Here is a 25,531-nt window from a genome sequence, read left to right on the forward strand (position 1 = left end):
ACCAAAATCTTCATCTGTGAAGCAAAAAAAGTAGGTTTTTTTTTTTTTTTTACCCACAAGGTAAACAGACTATGAATGCTAATCCTCCTCTCATTTTTTGCTCTGTACATTAGCACACAGTATCCCTAATAAATATTTCAGGTACTGTGACATTCTACTGAAGTTAGTAGTTCTGTTTTTAAAGCATCACAGTATAATTGGGGGCCCTTCAGTTTTACTCTACCAAGTAGCAGTACAGTCCCGCTGCTAATGTGGTGGTTATATTCCTTTTTTACAAAATTGTGCAGACCAAGACTTCTTGATACATGGAATCTTGGTCACAGACTGCAGTGGCCTCTCCAGAGCTAAAATCATTGACTGCAAATGTACTAGGCAAATGTACAGTTTTCCTTCAGTAAGAAGGCAGCTAAAAATGGCACAGGTATAAACTGTGTAAAGTTTTAAACCATATACTGCTAACACAATTTCAGAGCTATAGACGATGAGACATGACAAGATGAGACTGAATGTCATGTAGAGACTGTCTCCTTGACCTTTTCTATCATTAAAACTTGCCAGAGAAGTTTGTGATCCCTCCTTGTGGCTTTTGAGAAAAGCAAAAGGATGACCAATCATCTGTCAAACCTAGCTTGTCAATACTTGATGATCTCTCTAAGATATAGAGACAACCAGATGTGTACCTTATTCATAGTTTTAGGCTGAAAGCATTCTAGGCCGTGTATATAACAGAACTGCGGGGTGGGTTTTTTTTTTCTCCATTAATGGATGGTATCTGTGACTAATCACATTTTCTGCCTTATAGGCCTGCCTCGTCCCCTCAGCTTTCACACGATGATACTCATTCACGCATTGAACATTATGCTAGCAGGTATGAGACTAGTTGAATGCCAGGCAAATATTGATTGAAGTAACTAACCAAGGAAAGCTAACCTATAATAATTTTAAACAAATCTTTTCTTTTTTGCCCAATCTTGTCTGATTTCTACTAATCACCTTGCCCTCTAACGTGCATGCCATTCCAACTGCATGTTGTTTTTGAACACCAATGAGCGCTTCAGTCCAGAACAATCTGCCCTAACCCTGGCCTTTAAACATTTTGAGAGCTTTGTTATGTTCTATATACTGAGCACGTGTAATCAATTGACTTAGAAATCATCTACCCTTCTTAGAAAACTGCTAGACCAGACATAAGTATGTGAAGAAATGATACTGTGTTATATGCAGAATATGAAAGCATTGGCTTTGATTTCTGTGTGTATTTGACAAAATGTGGTGTAAAGAAGAGAATCATTACTTTTCCTAATCCTTGGACCTTTCTGTCTCATGTTCTTTGTGTGTAACTTTTATATCTAAGAACTAAATTGCTAATTGTAAAATATGCCTGTTAAGTACATCTGTTAAGAGTTTGGTTAACTTTCAAGTTGTAAAAAGACTATTATTGTTTGAGGTGAAGGAGGTTTTTAAAGGTAAAAATTGGTGGCAGAATGTGTAGAGAGCTGACTGTGAATTATCTTTTATCAATATTTTAACTGCTGAACGTGTTTATCAACCATGGGATGTATTAACTAGCTATGTATCATTCTGTCATCAGTGGAAAGCTTTAATTGTCTTTAAAAACACATGGGGTAGTGGAAGGTATGGAGTGTGTTTGTTGTGAAGGAATCTTGTCCCATGAAAACAGAGGCCTCTTCTCAGTGAAAGAAAGATCAACCTGTGAAGGAAAAAAGAATGCAACTTCTCTTGTAATTTATAGCATAAATGTAAACCTGCTTAACTAGCTGGGGTCCACCACTCACCTCAAACGGCTAGGCCAACACACACATCCTTTAAATATGAAGGATTCCTTTCTCTTCTTGACATGATTTATCCTTTAGTTTTCAGGAATGTTCGATTAGGTCTTGAATAGAGTCTAAGAAGTCACAGAAGTTTTAATGAGCTTTTACGTTTTTTATCAGGCTAGCAGAAATGGAAAACAGCAGTGGATCTTATCTAAATGATAGCATCTCTCCTAATGAGAGCATGTAAGTATCCTGTCTCTTTTTACAAAATGTTCCTGACCATGAAATTGCTTGGAGGGATTTAGACATAGGGTAGCACAGAAGATAGGAATTAGCATTTATATTCATTAGATCTTTCTGGGAGACGCTCATTGGCTTTTTTTTTCTTTAACTCTTGACATCCCAACACAGAATGAGCTCCTCCTAACTGTGGCATAAATGTTCCCAGACATTTTGCCTTCCCCTCATTCAGTGCTATACTACCACAAATTGCAGGGTCTCAAACACCGAAACTGTATGAAATGTTTACTCTTTGCCCAAACCTGTGGGATTTTTGAAGGGACTGGATGTTAATTTTTCAAGTGATAGCTCCATCCATGGGCAGTAGAACTATAATCTTGGAATAGCTGCACTGGTATTCCCATGGGGTAGCTAGATGGGCATTTTCCTGTAGAGAACCTAGCTAGCAGGTTTTTTTGCGATTGAGCATCTTCATGAGCTAAACAAACTGAGGCAGTCTTGTGAAGCGTTTCAGAAGAGGAAGTACAAACTGAGGTCACGGTTTTGTAGTGGGATGATACTCCAGGCCTGTCCAATATTAAAGAAGGTGAGAGAGTGGTGCTCAGAGTGGCAGAGAACACAGCGATGGCAGGGGAACAGAGGCTTCATTACGGTGTAAGGGTAGTATTGACCATAAGGAGTACTGAGGAGTCCTGCCGTGAACCGAGAGCCTGAGGTGGAGGGAGCAGATTGAGAAGCTTCTATGGAGGACAAACTGAGAACTGAAGAGACAACTTACAGAGATGAAATCTAGTCAAGGTGCAATGATAATGTTAGTTTCCTAAGTTACGGATGTCTCACCATTTTGTCATAGAGAATCTAGGCAAAGGGGAAAATGGTAAATTTATCACATGTACTTGGTGTGGCAACCCACAGTCACAGTCAAATGAGAAACAGCCTGTATAAGGATTAGACCGAAGGCAATAGTACCCAAGTAGCACTTATACATAGCTGGTTATTGAAGGCATGAGAATAAGTCATCTCCTCTGGTACATAAAGGTGATCAAGGTGATAATAGAGTCAACACTCAGCCATTCATAGTTATACTAAACAAAAAAGCCTTTGCCCGGAAATAAAACTGTGGTACATTCTCTTTCTGAGCTGTGGGGGAAAGTATTAATAGTATTAATGTATAAACTACTTCGACAGAAAGATATGTAAACAAAGAATCAACTAAATGTAAGCAACCTGAATGATTTGGTTCTTTGGATCACTGATTTGAATGTTAGAAGCTGTAGTACATTCACAGTGATTCCAGTTGTATCTATATAAGAATGGCTGCCATTCATTGACTGCCCAAGAGAACAGTAAGAGAAGTTGAATTATAACTATCTGTTATAATTAAACATGGAAAGTCCTCACAATATACCTTCAGAATTTGGGAAGAGGGCTAGCAGATTAGTTGGCCAAACTACGTTTGGTTTATTTTTAAGCAAAATTTAGCTGTAGCTTATTCTGAGGGCATAGTATCCATTCTGACTCAGTGTTGCTTAGGAATAACATGAAATCTTAGGGTCAGGTCAGGGGAAGAGGTTTGGTAGATCGGTTGACTTAACTTAAATGTTTATTTTTAACACCCAGTCATTATTTTAATTTTAACTTACCAACCAGTTATCTGACCTGATGGACCAAGATCATTTAAATGAGGAGGATTTTTTCCCCAAGTATCCAAAATTTTTTCAGCTCAGAGTCAGAGATGAGAAAAGGAAATTAAAAAGGTGTGGAGAGGGAAATATTAATGTATTATCTTACTGATATCTAGCCAGAAACAAAGGATTTTAGCCTCTCATTAAGAACAGGATGAATTTCTTGTAACTCGGAGGTACGCAGGCTTTTCGGGAGCTACGGGCAGTGCATTTAGAAAATAATTTCTCCTGTGTATTAGAGAATCCATGGATATAAAGAAAGATGGCAGCTGCCTCCCAAAATACAAGCCTTTGGCCTCTTTGTTCCTGAAGATTAGTCTTTCGAAGCTGCTCTAAGTAATGAGTTGTTCAGTCCTCTCTTAATAAGTCACGTTAATGGCTCTTTTTTTTTCCTGCTGATTTTTGTTTTTCTAGCTAAACAATAATTGAATGAAATAGTCATTTAATGTATAGTTTCATTATTGTTACCATCCTGCTTCAGTGGGGTTAAGAAATTGAAGCCATTGATTTACTCATGTAAATCGACCACCCAGATTCGATGGAAAATCTGAGCAAGAAACACTTGAAACTGTCACCAATAGGAGGGTAGAACCACAACCTCAAGAGTATCAAAATGTCTTTAAAAGCAGGAAAAAGGGTCTAATTAATTGTTAAGAGGAAATAACTGTTTCAATTTTAAAGTAGACGCCCGAGTCCCTGCCCCCCAAAGCAAAATAAGGGGGGAAAAAACCAAAACCTTTGATTTTATTTTCCAGAGATGATGAACATTTGTTAATCCAGCATTACTGCCAAAGTTTGAACCAGGACTCCCCCCTGAGCCAGCCTCGTAGTCCTGCCCAGATCTTGATTTCCTTAGAGAGTGAGGAAAGAGGGGAGCTAGAGAGAATCCTAGCAGATCTTGAGGAAGAAAACAGGTGAGTTTTCTTTCTAGCTTTGTCATTGGGATGCAGAGCGCATACACTTGCACACATAGAAAAGTGCCAGGAATCTTCACTTAGAGTCATTCTATGTCTAACTGTTTTCTCCAATAATCTGTTTAGCTCCATTTACAGAGTCTCTTTTTCTGTCATCTGAAAGAAGAAAATGAATGTAATAGCATAAGTAAGAATTCATACATTAGGTATTAAAGAAATGAATGCTCGTGGTGGTATTTGATTTGCTGCATGTATTTTAGAGGCTTTGATCTCATATTTGAGAATAGAGTTTAAGAACAAAGTAGGTCATTTAATTTTCTGATGATACAATTTGTACATGTGTTTGGGCATATTACCTATCTTAAAGCATTTACGAAAGGAGGCTCACTGGTCATATTTGGGGATGAATTAGTCATCTTATTTTCCATCATCAAATACAGAAATCATTTATGCTCACCATCCTAGCAGGTTAGTGAGATAATTCTAGTTGTCAGTCATCACTTGAAAAAGATGTTCATGGGAAAAGACAAGAAATTATATAAAAGTTAAAAACAAAATTTATGACTCCACAGAGGACAAAGATATAAAGGTTTGGCATGTTGTGTGGCATCAGAATGATGCGAATCATTGGACTTTGCTTTTGTGTTATGTGTATGACATCACAGGGCCCTTGCTTAAGAAAGGCTTTTGCATGTGATCACTTCTAACTCAGTGTGCCTTCTTTAGACAGATGCCACCAGGCAGGTCTCTAAAGGAGCAGTGGCTCAAATTTGTGGGACTAGAGTACTTTCATGTCTTTGGTTTAGCCCAAGGCACAAAGACCTCTTCATCTTAGCAACACAGTATGTCTGAGAACCAAGTGCCCTTGGGGACTGTGTCACCTGAAGATGAAAAGGCAAACTGCCATTCATCCATTGCTTGCTGCTGCCCCGGGCCTCTGTGTAGCTCTCAGTTCCTCTGACCTGTGGCCGGAGCTCCTTACCTGGTCGGCTTGCCTCTAGTCTGTCTCTCACCCCCACTATATCCTCCCTACTGATGGTAGTTGTGCATCTTCCCAGTCCCAAGAGCCATCATGGCATTCTTCCTTGACTAGATTTCTGCATCTTTTTTAAAAAACCTAGCTTCTCAGCTGGATATTTTCAGCCTTCCACAATTTTCTCTTGACCTGGTTTTTTACACTGTCGTCATCTTGTGTACCTAGATTCTGGCTGTGCTATTGTAACTACTGTTTCTGAATGCATCCTGCTCTCATCCACTTTCAGGGTTCAGCTCAAGCTTGCTTCTTAGCCTAGCTGCCATCCTCCACGCCATTGCTCAGAATGATTTTCCCCACCAAGCTCCTAGCAGATGGGGCTGCATTTGGAAGTAATCTGTCATTTGTCTAGTCCACGGGGTCGCAAAAAGTTGGACATGACTTAGCGACTGAACAACAACAACAAATTAGATGTCTTTCAGGGTAAAGTGGTTATCACTGTACTAATCGGTCCCTGCATTTGGAAGTAATCTGTCGTTTGTCTAGATCTTCATAATGCCTTGGATCTTTCTCCATGAACTTCGTTTCAGTTAGCTTTTTTATCAGCTACCTGCCACCACCACCCCCACACACCCCACCTCTCTCTAATGGAGACAGTGAATGCCTTTGGAATAAGGACTGTGTCTTAATCATGTTAATGTCCCCTATCGTGCTTAGCACAGTGCGACTCTTTAGTGGGTTTTCCAGAAATTTTTGGTAAAAGCCTGAGGTAAGAATACAGAAAAGAGATCACACAGGTACCATTCAGGAGGGAATACTGAGCATTCTGTTGGTTTTAACAGTAACATTATTTGGGGCTTTATATGTAAGACTGACAGTGAATATCATGGTAGATAAAACCTTTCCCTTTACTGTATTGAGTGTCATTAGTATTCATTTATGTTAAGTCTTTAATTATTTTAGGAATCAAAGTCAAATAGGAAGAAAAGCTGGTATTGGTATTATAAATAGAATTTGATGTTACCCAGGGCTGAGAATATTTTTCTACTATGTGAATGTCCGTTGTGCTCCATGTCTTTCTATCTCATTGGTCAAGAGTTCTGTTTTATTACTGCTGCACCTTCCCTCCATACCATTACAACCAGGCCAAAGAGTGTTGGTGAAGAGTACTGAAACTATCGTTTATATTAGCATTTCATCATTTTCAGAGCACTGTAGTGCATTTTGGGTCATTCCATCTTCCTAAAAGTGCTATGTAGAAGATTGATAAGAAAATGTAGGTTCAGAGGGGTTCAAATGGCTTGACCTAAATTTCAGACAGCCAGTGGAAGAACCAACTCCAGATCCAGATTTTCTGACTCAGAATAGTCAACTCTGCCTTGCGCCCTAGCATAAAAAAGAGTCATCTTATATAAGTATCATTTACGTAGAATTGTAGCACATTCCATGAAGGTACTTATACTGGAGGGAATATTTTTAGGACTACACATGAATAAACCTATTCATCTACCTGTGGCACAGTGATAACCACCTTACCCCAAAAGACATCTAATTTGTTGTTCAGTCACTAAGTCATGTCCGACTCTTTGCGATCCCATGGACTGCAGCATGCCAGGCCTCCCTGTCCGTCACTATCTCCCAGAGTTTGCTTAAATTCATGTCCACTGAATTGGTGATGCTTTCTAAGCATCTCATCCTCTGCTGCCCCTTTCTCCTCCTGCCTTCAGTCTTTCCTAGCATCAGGGTCTTTTCCAAAGAGTCAGCTCTTCGCATCAGGTAGCCAAAGTATTGGAGCTTCAGCATTAGTCCTTCCAGTGAATATTCAGGACTGATTTCCTTTAGGGTTGACTGGTTTGATCTCCTTGCTGTCCAAGGGATTCTCAAAAGTCTTCTCCGGCCCCACCATTCAAAAGCATCACACAAAGTATCCAAGGCCATTCCCTTAAAATGAAATGGTATGTTCTCTGAAAGAAAGAAAAAAGAAAATATTCCAGGGCTGCTCAGAAATCCAAAATGAATCTGGTGTTGGTGCCAGTCTTTCTGTAAGTTATTTTGACCCTCAACTAAAGGTCAGGATGAGCTTCCTTCTTTCTCTGCTTTGTCATGTCTTCACTTCATACCAGTCCCAAAGAAATGTGTCTGCAGCAAGGGTCCCCAACCTCTGGACCACGGACCAGTACCTCCTGTCAGATCAGTGGCAGCAAAAGCGCTTGAATCATCCCAAAACCACCCCCACGCAGCCCTGGTCTGTGCAAAAACTATCGTCCACAAACTCAGTCCCTGGTACCAAAAAGATTGGGGACTGCTGCTCTGCTGAGATCCTCTCCTGAAAGTAGCCTCTGATTTTCTTTGCTCTAGCCGCTCCTGTCTTCTTGCACTTCTCAAAGAGCTTCAAAGAGGCATGGCTTTGTCTTCATGATCCGACATCAGTGTTGCCTAAGGAGCCTGTAACTCTCCATTTCCTGTCTTTCCTCTGAGAGAACCCAGGAGGTCATTAGTTGCCCACCAAGCTGGCTGTATTTCCCTAGTCAAATTGGCTGCATAATTGAACAAATACAAGCACACATTTAGAGCAAATGGGAAAGGATATTGAAAACTGAGTGTCTTGGTTCCTCTGGACATATGTATATGGGTACTTGGTGTTCCTTTATTCTGTAGCAAGGGCTTATCTCCAAAGGACAGCAAAGGAAGGAGGCTTGAAGATCTCCATTCCTGACTAGATATGTTACTGAATTCTGTTATTCTTATTCATGACACCTCCCCACCATAACCTTGAAAAACAGAAAATGGCTAATTAGGAAGTATCCTAGGAGTATCTTATCTCTGTCTTTAGAATTCCATTTCTCCCAATTGTTGCACATAGCATTCAATAAATATTTGTTGAATAAATTAATGGATAAATGAATGGAAATGAAGCTGAATTTATTTTCATTGTTACACTCTTGCATTTAGTTTTGGTGAAAACTCTTCTTAAAACCTAATTTCATAGAGAAAAGCCTTTTGGAAGCTTTTCTTCTACTTGCTTTTCAGAATACTTCCCCTTTTTAAACGTCTTTGATGAGCACCAAGCATTGCTTTGTCATAAGTTTAGAATGCTCAAAATTCATTTTCCAAATCCTAAGCCCTGCCTGTCTCCACCCTCCTCCCCAGCATTCTCTGATTCGTGGCTTATGCTACAAAGATAAGGTGAAAGCTCTGAGCAGAAGCTAAGTCTGACTCAGAATTTTCTCAATAGCATCTCTCATAAATTTGAGTGACTAGTGACTTCTACAGTCTGTAATGTTTCACTTCTGCATAACGTCTCTCTCTCATACCACAGATAATTCTGATTCACCTCTTTGGTTGAGCCCAGTTGGATACTGAGAATTTGCTCCACTGTGTGTCTTTGGCATTGCAAACCCAAAGTTTACTTTTTCATGCATAGATGAAAGCCTGCAATCTCCTGACTTAAATCTGTAGTGTCAAATTCCAAGGTATTTTTCTCTGCACTGTCTAAATGAACTCAGACTTGCTGTGAGATTCTAGGTAGGACCCTGGCAATGAAAAAGGTAACTGTTATGAAAGACAAAACCTCATTGTCATTCTGCTGCCTGCACATCAAATTGATTAGATTGTTCCCAAGTCTAAAAGGAGGGTAAATACTAACCAGATTCACTGCGAAGTCTACAGTTAATTAAGATGGTTAGTAGATATTATATGATGCCAGGGGAATCTGGACTTCTAGTACCTACCTACTCAGTACCTTTCATATATCTTGTTGTTGGGCAGCCAGTCATTATGCAGCCTAAATGTGAGTATTCCCTTGATCCTTTTCATTCCTCCAATGGCTATGTAAGATCGTTAATGTTATATTCAGAGAAATTCAAGATTGGCTACTTATACCACTGAATTACACTAGCTGGTGATCATAATCCTGTTGCTTTCCCTTACAAATGACATGATGACTGGGCCAGAGTCTGCTGGTTTTCAATCTTCACAGTCTCAGGATATCTTTATTCCATGTTCCTTTCTTAGGTCTTTGTGCGAGACTCACATGATGGTGAGGAGATGGCCAAGATGAAGCTAAAGGGGGTCATGAGTGGGCATTCCACCACAGAGATGTGGGGAGGAACAGCACAGGATGTTTGGAAACTGTAAACTGTGGTGTGTCTTCTGTAACAAGGCAGGGAATGGGAAGAGACAAAGCCAGACAGGTCAGCAAGGCCAGGTGGGGATGGACAAAGATGTGATGAGGTGCTGAGGAGTAGCGGCCTCCTGCACGCCACCCCCCACACCAGGGTGAGCCAGGATTGATCCTGTTAGACTTATATGCATGACTGGACAGCTGTGTGTGGATGGGGCTGGGAGTGGGTGAGGACTTTGAAAAGCACAATCCTGGAAGAAGGAGTCATATTGGCAGGGAGCATGGAAGCCCAGGAAAGAGATAAGGGCCTACAGGAAGGTAATAGAAAAGGGGTGAGGGATATTTTGGGGGAGGGGTAGGGCTGTGTGGCTGGCTGGTTAGTTGGATCTGGGGAGGGAAGGAATGAGCCCCAATTCTGGATGAGGCACAACAAGGTTTGTGGACAGCTGGGACTGACAACTCAGGAGGAGCTGTCTACTGATAAATTGAGAGTTTGCCCTTCGATTCAGCAGGATTTATCGAGGGCCTTCCTCAAGGTTGAGTCACTGGAAGATGGTGAATGGGGTGCAGAAGACATCGAGTTTGAGGTTCTGGTGATGTTTGTTGAGTTGCTAAATCATGTCCAACTTTTTGTGACCCTATGGACTGTAGCCTGCCAGGGCCCCCATCCATGGAATTCTCCAGGCAAGAATACTGGAGTGGGTTGCCATTCCCTTCTCCAGGGGATCTTCCCACTCCAGGGATCGAACCTTCGTCTCCTGCATTGGCAGGCAGATTCTTTTCCACTGAGCCACCTGGGAAGCCCTTCTGGTGACATACCCACGGACAAATATGTGACAGGGAGGAGTGAAACTGTGAAGCTTGCAGGAGGGGTGTGGGCCAGAGAGAACAGATCTGTGAGTCACCAGCTCACAACTGGTAGTTGAGACTGAGGGTAAATTTATCTACCCAGGGAGCGCATGGCAGAAGGAGAACACTGGGCTTGGTAGAACTCTAGAAGATGTAAACACTAAAATGTTTATATAATTCCTTTTATTATTTTAGTAAGTAATTCATGCACATTATGGGAAATCCAAAGACATGTAGAGAAAAGTGAATCTTTTTCCAGCCTTGTCCTCTGGCTGTCGTTCTCCCAGCTCTCTACATATGCAAATATTTGTAATCCGTGGTTGGGATTATTTCACAGGGTGCCGTGCAGTGTTCATTTGGTCTTTTTGTTCTACTTAAAGATCCCTAATAACTTTACACATGCTGGAGGAATATGCCAGAATAAAAGGGGGGAAGAGAGCTTTTCCCAGAGTAGACAGGAGGGAAAGAGGCACAGGGCACAGGAGGAGGCCTTGTTTTGAACAAGAGAAGTGAAAGTGTTAGTCGCTCAGTCATGTCGGACTCTTTATGACCCTACGGACAGTAGCCCACTAGGCTCCTCTCTCTGTGGGACTCTCCAGGCAAGAATACTGGAGTGGGTTGCCATTTCCTTCTCCAGGGGATCTTCTCAACCCAGGAATTGAACCCAGGTCTCCTGTACTGCAGGCAGATTCTTTACCATCTGAGCCACCAGGGAAGCCCAATCAGGAGCACCTCCGAAAACGCTGTTGTAGGTGACGAAGTCTGGGTAAGGAACAAGGGTGAGGAAGGTAACAGTGCATGGTCACTATCTAGTAGACATCACTGGTAGATTCTGATTCTCATAGTTGGTCTTTACAGTTTTATAAATTCAAAAGAGCAGTGTATGAGACATTTAATGAAACTGGGGCCTAATGCCACTTGGCACTATGAGCCCCCAAAACAAAGGGCTTTAAGATAAAGGGAGCTAGTTTTCCCACATACATCAGACCACCAATATCTTTCATGGCAAGAGAAGCTGAAGGACATACCTACTGCATTTAATAAGCTTGCCTCAGGCTGGGAGGACAGTTGCATGGGGCAGGGTCACCATGATTCAGAGGCTCGGTTTCCAACTAAGCAACCCAGTAACCCAAGTTCCTTCAGTTTATCCTGAGTTAACCAAAGCTCAGGGGGACCAGTTCATCCTATCCCATTCATGGATGTGGATGAATGATGTTGAATGACAATTTATTTCCTCCTTTATCTGAGCTCTCCCTCTTTTTAACTGTCTTGTTACACTAAATGTGTTAATGTGACCCTCAACCTTTTTGGGGAGCAGCCTGAGGTTTTTTTGAAGAAATTTTTCTTTTTCACAGTAAAGATGGTTTTAATGTGCATATTATAATCCTCTGTAAACAGACAATTTAACTTAGATTCTAGTCTTTTTTTAAAATTGAAGTATAGATGATTTACAATATTGTGTTTCAGGTGTATAGCAAAGTAATTGAAGTATGTGTATATGTGTGTACTTTTTTGCCATTATAGGTTATCACAAGATACTGTATATAGTTCCCTACGCTATATGGTAAATCCTTGTTGTTTATTTTATATATGGTAGTATCTGTTAATCCCAAACTGTACTTTATCCCTCCCTCTCTTCCCTTTTGGTAACTATAGGTTTGGTTTCTATGTCTTGTGAGTCTGTTTGTGTTCTTTAAATAAATTCATTTGTACTGTTTCTTAAATTCCACATATAAGTGATATATTAGTCTTTGTCTGACTTCATTTAGTATGATAATCTCTAGGTCCATCCATGTTGTTGCAAATGGCATTATTTCACTCTTTTTTATGGCTGAGTAATATTCCATTGTGTGTGTATGTACCACATCTTCTTTATCCATTTGTCTGTTGATGGACAACAGCATGAAGTTTTAGGTGCAAATACTCATTCTGTTTAAGTGGGAAATATATATTTTTTAAAGATTGGAGGTATCACTCCATTTTAGGGTCTTGTGTCTTAGATATCTTAGAAATGATAACAAAAGTAAAACTGGTGAGCTTAGGCCTTGGCACAGGAAATTAGATAGGCATAAGGATTGCTTCAGGCTTCCCTTGTGGCTCAGCAGTAAAGAACCCACCTGCCAATGCAGGAGACACTGGTTTGATCCTTGAATTAGGAAGATCCCCTGGAGAAGGAAATGGCAACCCACTCTAGTATTCTTGCCTGGAAAGTCCCATGGACAGAGAAGCCTGGAGGGCTACAGTCTGTGGGGTCACAAAAGAGTCAGACACAACTTAAGTTACTGAACAACAAGATTGCTTTATCTCAGAGAAAAACCTAAGTAACCCCTCCAGTGATAACAGTATTCACGATTTCCTGGTATAGCCATTGTCTTCCTAGAACAGGCTGGATAAAAGCTGAAGTTCTTACAAGCCAGTTTCCCTTTTAGATCCTCCATGAAGACCCTCATCCTTCTTGTAGCTTTTATTACCAGACCATCATGCTACAGTAGAACTGACTATAGTCTTAACTTTCTTTAGTTACATTCCAAACCTGAGGATATCATTCCACTCAACTCACCAGATAGTTAGTGAATACTTAATGTATTTTTCAAAGTACCAAGACTACAAAAAGGGATAAGCCTTGATTCTTACTCTCATGGAGCTCAAAATGTAATAAAAAAGACATTAACATGTAAACAACTAAGTGTAACCCAGTATTACAAGTGCTTGTATTGAAGAGAGTTGAAGAAAGGCTGAATCAGAGTTTCCAGGCTGAGAGAGGAAGTAAGGATGAGCCTTCCAGTCTGTTGAGACCATGAGATATGTGCGTTCAGAGCACAGGAGGGAAAGAACAAGAGAGTAGTGGAATGGTAGCTGGAGATCACTGTTGAAAGGGTTTTATATGTCAGACAAAGGAGTTTGTATTTATCCTATAAGCAGTTGAGCAGTGAGGGCTTTTTGAGGAGGAAATGATGGAGAAACATGATTGTAGGCAGGGAGCTAAAGCCATGGAGACTGGCAGAAGGACAGAGCAACAGTTCGTTGAAAGATGGCAAGGTTCTTAACTAAGGATCCCTTACACAAGTGAAGAAGGGCTGAAAAAATGGGAAGGTCACTGGATGAATGAGGCCAGGGAAGATGAGAGAAGGAGGAATGGGGCAGTCTGAATATTTTCACTAGGCAACTGGGACATGACAAGTAAACAAAAACCATAGAACATACAAGAAAAGCTACTAAGCAGCCAAGGTCAGTGGATAGAGAAAAAGAACTATGTTCTGAGCATCCTGTTGTTTGCCCCAGGAGATTCAAGTGGAAATTTCCTATATTGCTTTTATGTATTCACTTTCCAAAAAGGATTTTTTAAAAAAACGTAGCAATAAGATTCCTATAGTAGAAATAGTAAAGCAATGAACATAGTAGGGATTAGCTTAGTTGATATAATTGAGCTTCAAATTTGATTTCAGGTTCCCTGCAGGCAGGGGGCTAAGAGGAAACAATGATTTGTCTCTCTCTCATTGTTGGATGAAAGAAGTAAAGAAACATCTTTGTTTAAACCCAGTGATGGTTATACATCCTTGACATCATCCCAATTGTAGTGTTCTGTGGAACTCACTTTGGTAAGAACTAGCACCCCACTCCAGTACTCTTGCCTGGAGAATCCCACGGATGGAAGGAGCCTGGTGGGCTACAGTCCACGGAGTCGCAAAGAGTCAGACATGACTTAGCGACTTCACTTTCACAGGTCGGTACTCATGTCTCTGCAAATGGAGCTTGGATTTTTCTCACAAAATTGAACTCCTGATTTTCTCCAGTAGGGAAGTCCTACAATCCCAGAGACCAAAATGATTTAGTCTGGAAAATTCAAAGATAGGTATTGAATTATCTCCCATAAGATTAGATAATTATATGAGGGCTTTTACAGAATATCCCAGTGGAAGTGACCTGGCTTTGCAATCAAACCAGCAAGAAGAAATTCCACCAAGAACTTGACAAAATTAATTTGCTGTATGGAGTTCTTAATTGTCGTTAACTGATTGACTCTTGAAACATATGCACCAAAGACAGGAACTTTGGCTTCTACAATGATTACTGTTGGATTTTGCTTTCTAAGTTGTTAGATGCAAAGGCTAGTAGTTACTTGAGGCCTCTGCTGGGTTGTGGTACAAAAGTGTATTACTAACACGTGGGAAGATATTAGCAGGAATGCAGGTGTAACATTCATCTCGATGACATATTGAGGTATACATTTTGAACATGTTGAAGGAAATGGCAACCCACTCCAGCATTCTTGCCTTGGGAAATCCCATGGACAGAGGAGCCTGGCAGGCTAGAGTGCATGGGTTTGCAGAGAATACAGTCCTGTATAATGCTACTTGAGGAAACTGATTAGTTTTCTGGCACTGAAATGTTAGAGGAAGGATAAACGATGAACCTGTCAACTTTGCATGGCTTGGTACGTAGCAAGGTTAAGCTCACAGAACCCATGGCTAATGGGGACATCCAGGAGACTGTGGAAAAGACAGGTCTAGAGCTAGAAGTCTAGATTGAGGTGAGAAGTAATGGGTAGGGGAGGTGAGGTCATGGGCTTGGAGGTGGAAGCCTAGAGAGAAGACAGGGTCCTCCTAGGAAGAGAGCTTATGTGGAAAGAAGACCAAGGACCTCCTGGTGTACTGGATTGTAACTGGCCAGGCCCAGTTCTCCACCAGTAGCAAAGTTAGAAATGGTTTCCTGCTTTGTATTAATTATATACTTGGATGACTTCTGTAGACTATCAAACCCTCCCCCTTTTCCCCCCTGCTATGTTAATAATTAAAGTTCTGTATCTTCAAGTCCTGGGTTACCTTTTGGTACCACTCTGTCTGCTAACTGCAGTTAATAGGTAAATCCATATGATCCTTTTTCTATAATTTCTGAGTAACTCCAAGTGACTGTTTTGAGGATAGAAATAACCTCTATTCTTAGCTTAAACAATGAGCATAATTCACAGCCCTTTTACCCGGTAGTATAAGATTTGTCTACAGGAAACTAAACAGTATCCCACACACTAGAAGCTGAGCTGTTGAATGGCAAGGGACTGTGTCTCACTTATCTTTCTCTCTGTAGTGCTGGGTGTAGAAATACGTGTTCATTAAAGGAATGGATAAATGCCCTTTGGACTTTTCTTGTGGCCTGCCAGATTTTTTGGCTGGTTTTCAGCTGTCTTCTTTGTTTTTCTCATGTCATATGTTATTGTTCTTTGCCCAAAATCTTTAATAAACCTATTTATTTTCTTCTTTTTAACTTTTATTGGAGTATAGTTGATTTACAATATTGTGTTAGTTTTTGCTGTACAGCAAAATGAATCAGTTGCACATATACATATATGCGCTCTTTTCTAGATTATTTTACCATACAGGTCATTCCAGAGTATGAGTAGAGTTCCCTGTGCTATACAGTAGGTCCTTATTAGTTATCTATTTTATATATAGTAAGTAGTCACTTCTTTTTATTGCTGAGTAGCACTCCATGATGGCTTCCCTGGTGGCTCAGATGGTAAAAATCTTCCCGTTACTTGTTTTATATAAAGTTGTGTGTGTGTGCGTCAGTCCCAGTTATCCCTCTCCTCCCCTTCCCTCCCTGGTAACTATAAACTATCAGTTTCTGCATCTGTAACTCTATTTCTGTTTTTTTAAGTTTATTTGTATCATCTTCTTTAGATTTCACATGTAAGCGATATCATATGGTATTTGTCTTTCTCTGACTTACTTCACTTAGCATCTCTAGGTCCATCCATGTTGCTGCAAATGGCATTATTTCATTCTTAATGGCTGAGTAGTATTCCAATGTATATGTGTACCACATCATCTTTATCCATTCATTTGTTGGTGGACATTTAGGTTATTTCCATGTCTTGGCTGTTGTAAATAGTGCATCAGTGAACACTGGGGCACATGTATCTTTTCAAATTAAAGATTCCTCTGGATATATGACCAGGAGTGGGATTGCTGGATCATATGGTAACTCTAGTTTTTTAAGGAATCTCCATACTGGTTTTCATAGTGGCTGTACCAATTTACATTCCCACCAACAGTGTAGGAGGGTTCCCTTTTCTCCACATCCTCTCCAACATTTATTGTTTGTAGACCTTTTGATGATGGCCATTCTGAGCAGTGTGAGGTGATAACCTCGCTGTAGTTTAGATTTGTATTTCTCTGATAATTAGTGATGTTGAGCATCTTTTCATGTGCCTTTTGGCCATCTGTATGTCTTCTTTGGAGAAATGTCTATTTAGATCTTCTGCCCATTTGTTGATTAGGTTGTTTGTTTGTTGACATAGAGCTACATGAGCTGTTTGTATATTTTGGAGGTTAATCCCTTGTCAGTCACTTTGTTTGCAATATTTTCTCCCATTCTGTGGGTGGTCCTTTATGTCATTTTCCATTCAACTGAAAACATTGAAGTTGTTTAGGTTAACCCAGACTTGAAGATTTCCTGGGATTATTTTTGGGGCTCTCTTTTAAATTCATTTTCTGAAAATCCTTAGACGTGTCTGCATAGATAAATTCTGTAGGCATGTACACGCCATATTTCTCTTATGTACATGGCTTAAACTTGATTTCTCCATAGTAGGAGAAAACATTAGAAAATTATTTACCTCATTGGGGAAATATCTTTTGTTCTATAAGAAGTAGAATTTTGAATTTATAACTTATTTTTTATAAAAGCTTTGAAGTGAAGTCACTCAGTCATGTCCGACTCTTTGGGATCCCATGGACTGTAGCCTACCAGGCTCCTCCATCCATGGGATTTTCCAAGCAAGAGTACTGGAGTGGGTTGCCATTTCCTTCTCCAGGGGATCTTCCCAACCCAGGGATTGAACCCGGGTCTCGTGCATTGTAGGCAGACGCTTTACCGTCTGAGCTAATAAGAGCTTTACCAAGATATAATTCACATACCATAAAATTAACCCATTTAAAGTGTGTAAGTCCCTAATTATTAGTATATTCACAGAATTGTGTAACCATCATCACATAACCAACTTTATAACAATTTCCTCACCCCAAAAAGAAACCCCATACCAATTTTCAGTCACTCTGCATTTCTTCCAAGACAACCACACTCCAGCCCTAGACAATCAATAATCTACTTTGTCTGCATGGATTTGTTTATTCTGGACATTTCATATAATAGGGGGTCATTTGTAACTGACTTCTTTCATGTAGCATAATATTTTCAAGGGACTGTTATGTTAGAGCATGTATTAGTTCAATTGCTAAGTTGTGTCCGACTCTTTGCCACCCCATGGACTGAACCATACCAGGCTCATCTGTCCTCCATTGTCTCCCAGAGTTTGTTCAAACTCTTGTCCATTGAGTCAGTGATGCTATCCAACCATCTCATCCTCTGCTTCCCTCTTCTCTTGTCCTCATTCTTTCCCAGCATCAGGATCTTTTCCAGTGAGTTGGCACTTAGCATCAGATGGCCAAAGTATTGGAGTGTCAGCATCAACATCAGTCCTTCCAATGAATATTCAGGGTTCATTGCCTTTAGGATTTACTTATTTGATCTCCTTGCAGTCCAGAGGACTCTCAAGAGGCTTCTCCAGCACCACAGTTCTAAAGCATCAATTCTTCAACGCTCAGCCTTCTTTATGGTCTAACTTTCACATCCATACCTGACTACCAGAAAAACCATAGCTTTGACTATGTAGACCTTTTGTTGGCAAAGTAATGTCTCTGCTTTATAATATACTGTCTAGGTTTGTCATAGCTTTCCTGGTGAGGAGCAACTGTCTTTTAATTTCATGACTGTAGTCACTGTCCACCGTGATTCTGGAGCCCAGGAAAATAAAATCTGTCCTGTTTCCATTTTATCACCTTCTGTTTGCCATGAAGTGATGGGAGCAGATGCCATGATCTTCATTTTTTGAATGTTGAGTTTCAAGCCAGCTTTTTCACTCTCCTCTTTCACCTTCATGAAGAAGCTCTTTAGTTTCTCTTTACTTTCTGCCATTACAGTGGTGTCATCTGCGTATCTGAGGTTGTTGATATTTCTCCAAGCAGTCTTGACTCCAGCTTGAGCTTTATCCAGCCTGGCATTTCGCATGATGCACTCTGCATAGAAGTTAAATAAGTAGGGTGACAGTATGCAGCCAATTGCATACTCCTTTCCCAATTTGCAGTTAGTTGTTCATGTCTGATTCTAACTGTTGCTTCCTGATCCATATCCAGGTTTCTCTGGAGACAGGTAAGGTGTTCTGGTAGTCCCATCTCTTTTAGAATTTTCCACAGTTTGTTGTGATCCACACAGTCAAAGACTTTAGGGTAGTCAATAAAGAAGAGGTAGATGGTTTTTTTTTTGGAATTCCCTTGCTTTCTCCATGGTCCAGCAAATGTTGCCCATTTGATCTGTTTCCTCTGCCTTTTCTAAATCCAGCTTGTACATCTAGAACTTCTCAGTTCCTGTTGAAACCTAGCATAACCTTGGTTTTTAGCATAACCTTGTTAGCATGTGAAATGAGTGCAATTGTATGGTAGTTTGAGCATTCTTTGGCATTGCCTTCTTTGCAGTTGGAATGAAAAGTGACCTTTTCCAATCCTTTGTCCACTGCCAAGTGTTGACAAATCTGTCTACATACTGAGTGCAGCACTTTAACAGCATCATCTTTTAGGATTTTCAATAGCTCAGCTGGAATTCCATCATCTCCACTAGCTTTGTTTACAGCATGTATTAGCACTTCATTCTTTTCTATTACTGAGTGATATTTCATCATATGGAAATACTACATTCTAAAACATTCATCTGGTAGTTGATGGACATTTGAGTTGTTTCCACTGAATGGCTATTGTGAATAGTTCTGCCATGAACTTTTGTGTGTGAGTACTGGGACTTTATAGAAATGATTCTTTAGTTTCTGTCATTGTAATAGAGGAGACCATAGGATCAAATACAGCAAGAGTGTATAGTAGTGCATGCCAGGAAATGAAAAATAGGCCAACAAGATAAATTTACTGGGAGAATTTAAGGCCAGGTCTAACTACTCATGAGGGACTCAAGTCAGGACACACAAAGCTTAAAATTATGATTCTCTTTGAGACTGTTATAGCTTTTTGCTGACCACAGATAATGAAAGTTTGATATTTTACTATATATGTTTGAAAATTGAAACACACTTTTCCCAATGGTACTATTCCTGGAGACCAGACTTCCTCACTTCTAAAACCTTTCCCATCTTAGCATGCTTTTTGGATGGTTAAAACTAGTCACTGTCATACTCGTCTTGGGTTTTGTCTGTCTACCTTATTTCTAAGTATAATGGGATTTTTAAAAATGAACTCTTCTTGTTTTGAACCTCTGATTAATACACTTATTCTTAGATAATACTGTGTTACTCCTTGATCAGGAATTTGATCAAATTTGAAAAAAATCTCAGTCATTGAAGATAAAAGCAAACTAGAGTCAATTAATACTGTCAGGTTCTGTCTCATGGAGCTTAAGCAAGATATAGATTGCTATGTCAAGGACAACTCCTGAGAATAGAGTATATCTAAATATATTAACCCTGTAAATTTGGTCTGAACAGTTTATTACAATAATCTATGGGTAAAGTTTTATCATGTGGTCACATGCCCAGCAAATTTGGTCACATCTGAGGAAATCTCATCCTAGTGATCTTAGCTTAGTGATTTCATTTTGCCCAGATGGTCAGCTGTGATACACTTTACTACAGCAAAGATGATGGAAAATATAGAGTAATTACCAGATTCTGGGGGTAGCTACTATAGTGATGGGGGGGGGACTAGAATTAAAGAAAATATGATGAATCAACTTGTAAGTGTTCTCAAGCTAACCTATATATATAAAGAGTGAGTGTGTTGTTCTTTAGTTGTTCAGTCGTGTCCGACTCTTTGCAACCCCATGGACTGTATAGCCTGCCTGGCTCCTCCATCCATGGGATTTCCCAGGCAAGAATACTGGAATGGGTTGCCATTGCCTTCTCCAGGGGATCTTCCTGACCCAGCTATCAAACCTTCGTCTCCTGCATTGGCAGGCAGGTTCTTTAGATGAGCCACCAGGGAAGCATGTATATATGTGTGTGTGTGTGTGTGTGTGTGTGTGTGAGTGATATATATATATGTGTGTGTGTGTGTATGTATATATATGTGTGTGTGTGTGTGTGTGTGTATGTATATATGTGTGTGTGTGTATATATATATATATATATATATATATATATATATATATAGTGCCAAGCTCAGTAGGTTTTACTAGATTGCTGTTCTTTCAGATAGTTTAAGTGCTTTCTTTTGGTAAGTAGGGATTTCCCTGGCAGCCCAGATGGTAAAGAGTCTGCCTGCAATGTGGGAGACCCAGGTTCGAACCCTGGGCCAGGAAGATCCCCTGGAGAAGGCAATGGCAACCCACTCCAGTATTCTTGCCTGGAGAATCCCATGGAGGGAGGAGCCAGGCAGGCTACAGTCCATGGGGTCGCAAAGAATCGGACACATATGAGCGACTTCACTTTTTGGTAAGTAGCTTTCAACACACCGAAGTTTGCAAATCCACAGAGTAGACAATATAGGGAGAAAGAAGTCATAATAATTATGAATACTTAGAATGAGCCAGGCCTGGTTCTAACAGAGCTGTACATAGAGACTGTAGACTGCACTGGCCCACTGAGCCTCCTGACATGGTAAGAGCTTAGAGCAGTTTTCTAGCCTCAGCAGTTGGCATAGCCTGGCTTTGAATCAAGGTCTTTCTGACTCCCAAACCATTCTCTCAAGCTCTCTTCTAATTCCCGCCTCAGCCATAGGTTGCAAAAGGGACCAAAAAGACAGTGTGCCCAAAGAAAAATTATCTCACATTTCTTTACTTGATTCAATATTGTGTTTCAATGCAGATATCACTGGAAGAAATGGTACGATTATAAAATCCCACTAAGGTTTATTCAGTAGAAAGGGGTTGGAAATGAAGAGCTCTGAATGCATTACAAGGGGACAATGCTGAGAGAAGGATTGGAAACAAGAGCCTGGGGGGTTCCTGCCATTTTTACTGTTTTGCTTAAGGCAAACCTAAAATATGCATATTTTTACTTCCCACCCTGTGAGCGGCTCCTTAATTAACACTGGTAGTGCCAAGGCATATTAATGTCTCTTTTTCTCTGGTTTAGGGGTATTTTTGACTTTGTGTTTGATAAAACTTTACAGTATAGCTTTAAATATTTCAACTATAATTGAAAAAGGCTCTGTGCAATTTCCAGTTTTTAAAATACCTCACGCTTATGAAATGTGTCTTTGCCTTTTTTTTTTTTTTTAGAAACTGCTAATTTGCCGGATTTATAATTGCCATAGTAGTTCTGTGTGATTTACTACATGTACCCAAATCCACATTGGTGGATATGATTTAGCAGCTTTTAATACTATACGAGGGTAAAGCTGGATTTCTCTGGACCTAATCTTTTTAGAGGCAAACCTTTGTAGTTGTTCTCGCTTTATGAAATAGATGTTATGTGTGCTCATGCTTTGATATACAGTTGGATGTATAAGACTGTTAAGACTATGATCACTGAAAAGTGATCTTCATACAAGTATTTAATTACAGTAAGGAGGTTCTATTTAAAGAGTACATGACCTGCACTGAAAACACTTGATTGACAGCAATAAATTAATAGAAATTACACAAAGATTGTTGTAATGTTCTTTATTGCAACTAGCAGAGAGCTAGTTATGATTGCCAGAGGGGCTGGATGCTTTCATGTTTTCAGCACGTGGAGGTAAAGCCAATTTGATTTCTCTCTTTTCTGTCTCTTATATCCATTAGCTAGTTAGGAAAAAAATATTTAATGCAAATTTGTATCTGGACCACCACATTTATACACATGATGACATAAAATTAATCAGATAGAGCTACATAGTTGTAGAATGGAGGGATTTTTTTTAAACTCTGTGGAGAATAAATTAATAATAGATGGCAGACTTTTTTTTTTTTTTTTTTAGCATGACTGGCTGCAGGAAGAAATTGTGGTGACAGAAACCATGTGAAGTGAATTTGAATTAGTGTTCTTTAGGGATACCAGAGAAATATAATTTACAAGATAATCAGGAGCCTAAATAGATTCTCTGTGGAGTCGGCATCTGATTCCTGACATACATTCATCTATGTTGAAATGACTCCACAAATACCTTCCAACAATTAGAGAGTCAATAGGAGTGAAATGTGCATGTATAACTTCAAGAAAAGCAAAATATATATCAGTAATAATACAAATCGACCGCCAACTGTTAAAATGAGTAGATTGTATACTTGTGGTTAAGGTTTAAAATGAGTCACCTTGGAACAGTGGTATCTCATTGATCTTTTATGGGAATGCTATATCACCTATGTGCTTTATAAATACTGTATCAAAAAAATGTAGCATTATGATATACTTTAAAGGGTACTGACATAGATGTTTTTAAATATAGGAAAATGACTTAAGCCCTTTAGCCCTTATAAATATTTCCCAACCCCTAAAACCACTCTGTAACCATGACCACATTTATTAGGAAATGTATAGTAAAAGTTATCTCTAATTCAACTCTTTGAACATCAGTTTTTCTTGGTAATCTTGAAAATGTATAAATACCTGTAAAAGAGAATTTAGACTCGAAAAACTTCATGTTTTACTTGGTTTCTGGCAAACATACCTCCTTTTGAGCTATTTCTGGCTTTTTTAACCTTTGCCATTATAACTTGTCCTGCCTCAGAACTTCAGGGGAAAAAAGTATTCTTTCAAAATCAGACCTGTTATTCAGCTTAATAGAAGTTTTATGTGTGCCACATATTTGTTTAGGAGAAGGTATTTGTTTGGTTCATTGGACCCTGCTGTGGTAAATTTAGATTTGAATGAGTGCTGAGGAAACCTTGATCAGACACTTATAAAATCAACACATCCTGGTAGCTTTCTGATTAATATAATGTTAGCTTTTGCTTTGAGGCGGCGTCTTCTGCTCCTTCTATTTTTCCAGTGGTAGGTAATATATGGAGTGAAAAAAATTAAAAAGTCGTAACTGTGCTTTAAAACAAGATGAACATCTCTGTGGACCAGAAATGGTGGGCTGGGCAGTAGTATGTGGGGCTTAGTCAATAAACTTTCAACTCCTGTTGGAATAGCAGTAATTAAAATGCAGAGTCAGACACGACTTAGTGACTAAACAACAGAATTCTCCTCACCAGCTCGGGGCACAGAGCCAGAAATTTGAAATCAGGGTCCTGCCAAAACACACATGGAGGGAGACATACACATACTTATGTGAAAAAGTTGAAGTGTTGATCACTCAGTCATGTCCAGCTCTTTGCGACCTCATGCACTGGAGCCCGCCAGGCTCCTCTGTCTATGTGATTCTCCAGGCAAGAATACTGGAGTGGGTTGCCATGCCCTCCTCCAGGGGATCTTCCCCCTGAACTCAATAGATATGGTAAACTAGGCTGGACCCAGAGGAAGTAAGGAATTGAAAAGAGATGATTCTGAGGACTTCACTATACAAAGCAGTAAGAAAAACAGATAAATATAAATAAGCAATTAAGAAAGATAGGGAATGGACCATAAGGCTGTAAAATATACCTAGTACAAGGTTCAGAAGAAAAGAAGGGAGGAAATGGCAGAGAAGCAATAACCACCAAGAATCTTCCAGAACTGAAGAATGATGTGTGTCTTTAAGGAAACGGTCTCCTGAGAGAAATTTCAAACATCTGGGAAGGCAAGAAAGGCCTGTGTAGAGCAATTGGTATTCTTTACAGCTCAGCTTTGGGAAGTTCTGACTGATTCAAATGAGTTCTCTCTGTTTTTTACTGGAAAACATAAAAACAGAAATGCAGTATGTTGTATATATTAAACCATGGTTTCTGAACAAGGGCGCTTATAAATAACTCATTAAAGGAGAGCTTCATGGAAAACTAGGCCCAAACAAACACCTCTCTGGAAAAGGTAGATAACTGTGTGAGAAATAAGTGGTAAGACGGTAGTCGTTTGTTGTACTATTCTGAAGCCCATGTCTAAAGCAATGTTTTCAAAAAGGTCATTGTGGATGACCCACTCTGGTAGAAAGAGTTTTGAATAGGATTCTGCATATAAAAAGGTGTTATCAGTTGGGACATTTCAATGAAGGTGGATTTCTTTTAGTGGATACTTCAAGCAGAAAAACATAGATAATAATTTCTATGAAATGAAACCCTCTGAAGAGTGGATGATGCTTCAAGTTCACAGAAACATTTAGATGATTGTCAATTAAGTGGCCAGAAATTGGATTTAATTAACATGAACTACTTGTGTTGGCTTATACCCAGAGGACCTATGTACAGAACCTAGCAAAGCGTAAACTTATTTTGATGACTTTCTTCTTATTACTGCTTTGTCAAAGCAGATTGCTAGGAAACAAACTACATGATAACTCTCTGTGAAGACTGACAGCAGACAGAATTTCAGTCAATACAAATAGAGTATATTCCTGTAAATGAAAAAGATCATTGACTGATTTCCCTGTATTACTTGAAACAGATTCCTGGAAAACTGGTAACATTAGGTATAGGGTAGATCTTTGTGCATGCTAAGTCACTTCAGTCGTGTCCTGACTCTTTGTGACCCTATGGACTGTAGCCCACCAGGCTCCTCTGTTCATGGGATTCTCCCAGCAAGAATACTTGAGTGGGTTGCCATGCCCTCCTCTAGGGTTCTTCCCTGGGTAGAACTTCAAACAAAAACAAAAAAAGAGATTAAATTGGATTGAAATAAAATCTTCTTTGGTATGGAGGTCCAGCATTTTGAAACTGGACGTTCTGGAAGATGTGCCATTCCTGAGGAACGTTCATTCCAGGTATGGAGCAACAGAAAACATTTTCCTAAGAGGAAAAACCCTCTTGCAAAACAAGAGCCTCTGGAGACACAGGTTTGATCCCTGGGTTGGGAAGATCCCCTGGAGTAGGAAATGGCAACATGCTCCAGTATTCTTGCCTGAGAAATCCCATGGACA

General features: G+C 39.8%; 1 protein-coding gene across 14 annotated transcripts in view; it reads left to right on the top strand.

Annotated features, from left to right (window-relative positions):
• DMD (dystrophin) overlaps window positions 1–25,531 on the top strand; it is a 2,228,404-nt gene that overhangs the window by 2,160,462 nt on the left and 42,411 nt on the right. For 11 of the 14 annotated variants that reach the window (XM_061410469.1, XM_061410467.1, XM_061410468.1 and 8 more), the window contains 3 exons: window positions 803–868; window positions 1,956–2,021; window positions 4,459–4,617. The exons of 1 other annotated variant lie outside the window; for it this stretch is intronic. In XM_061410469.1, coding sequence (XP_061266453.1) covers window positions 803–868; window positions 1,956–2,021; window positions 4,459–4,617 — 291 coding nt within the window. The remainder of the gene's footprint in view (window positions 1–802; window positions 869–1,955; window positions 2,022–4,458; window positions 4,618–25,531) is intronic. 2 more of the 14 variants (XM_061410474.1, XM_061410471.1) reach the window with 1 other exon arrangement.

Source organism: Bos javanicus, chromosome X, assembly GCF_032452875.1.
Source record: "Bos javanicus breed banteng chromosome X, ARS-OSU_banteng_1.0, whole genome shotgun sequence".
NCBI lineage: Eukaryota > Metazoa > Chordata > Mammalia > Artiodactyla > Bovidae > Bos > Bos javanicus.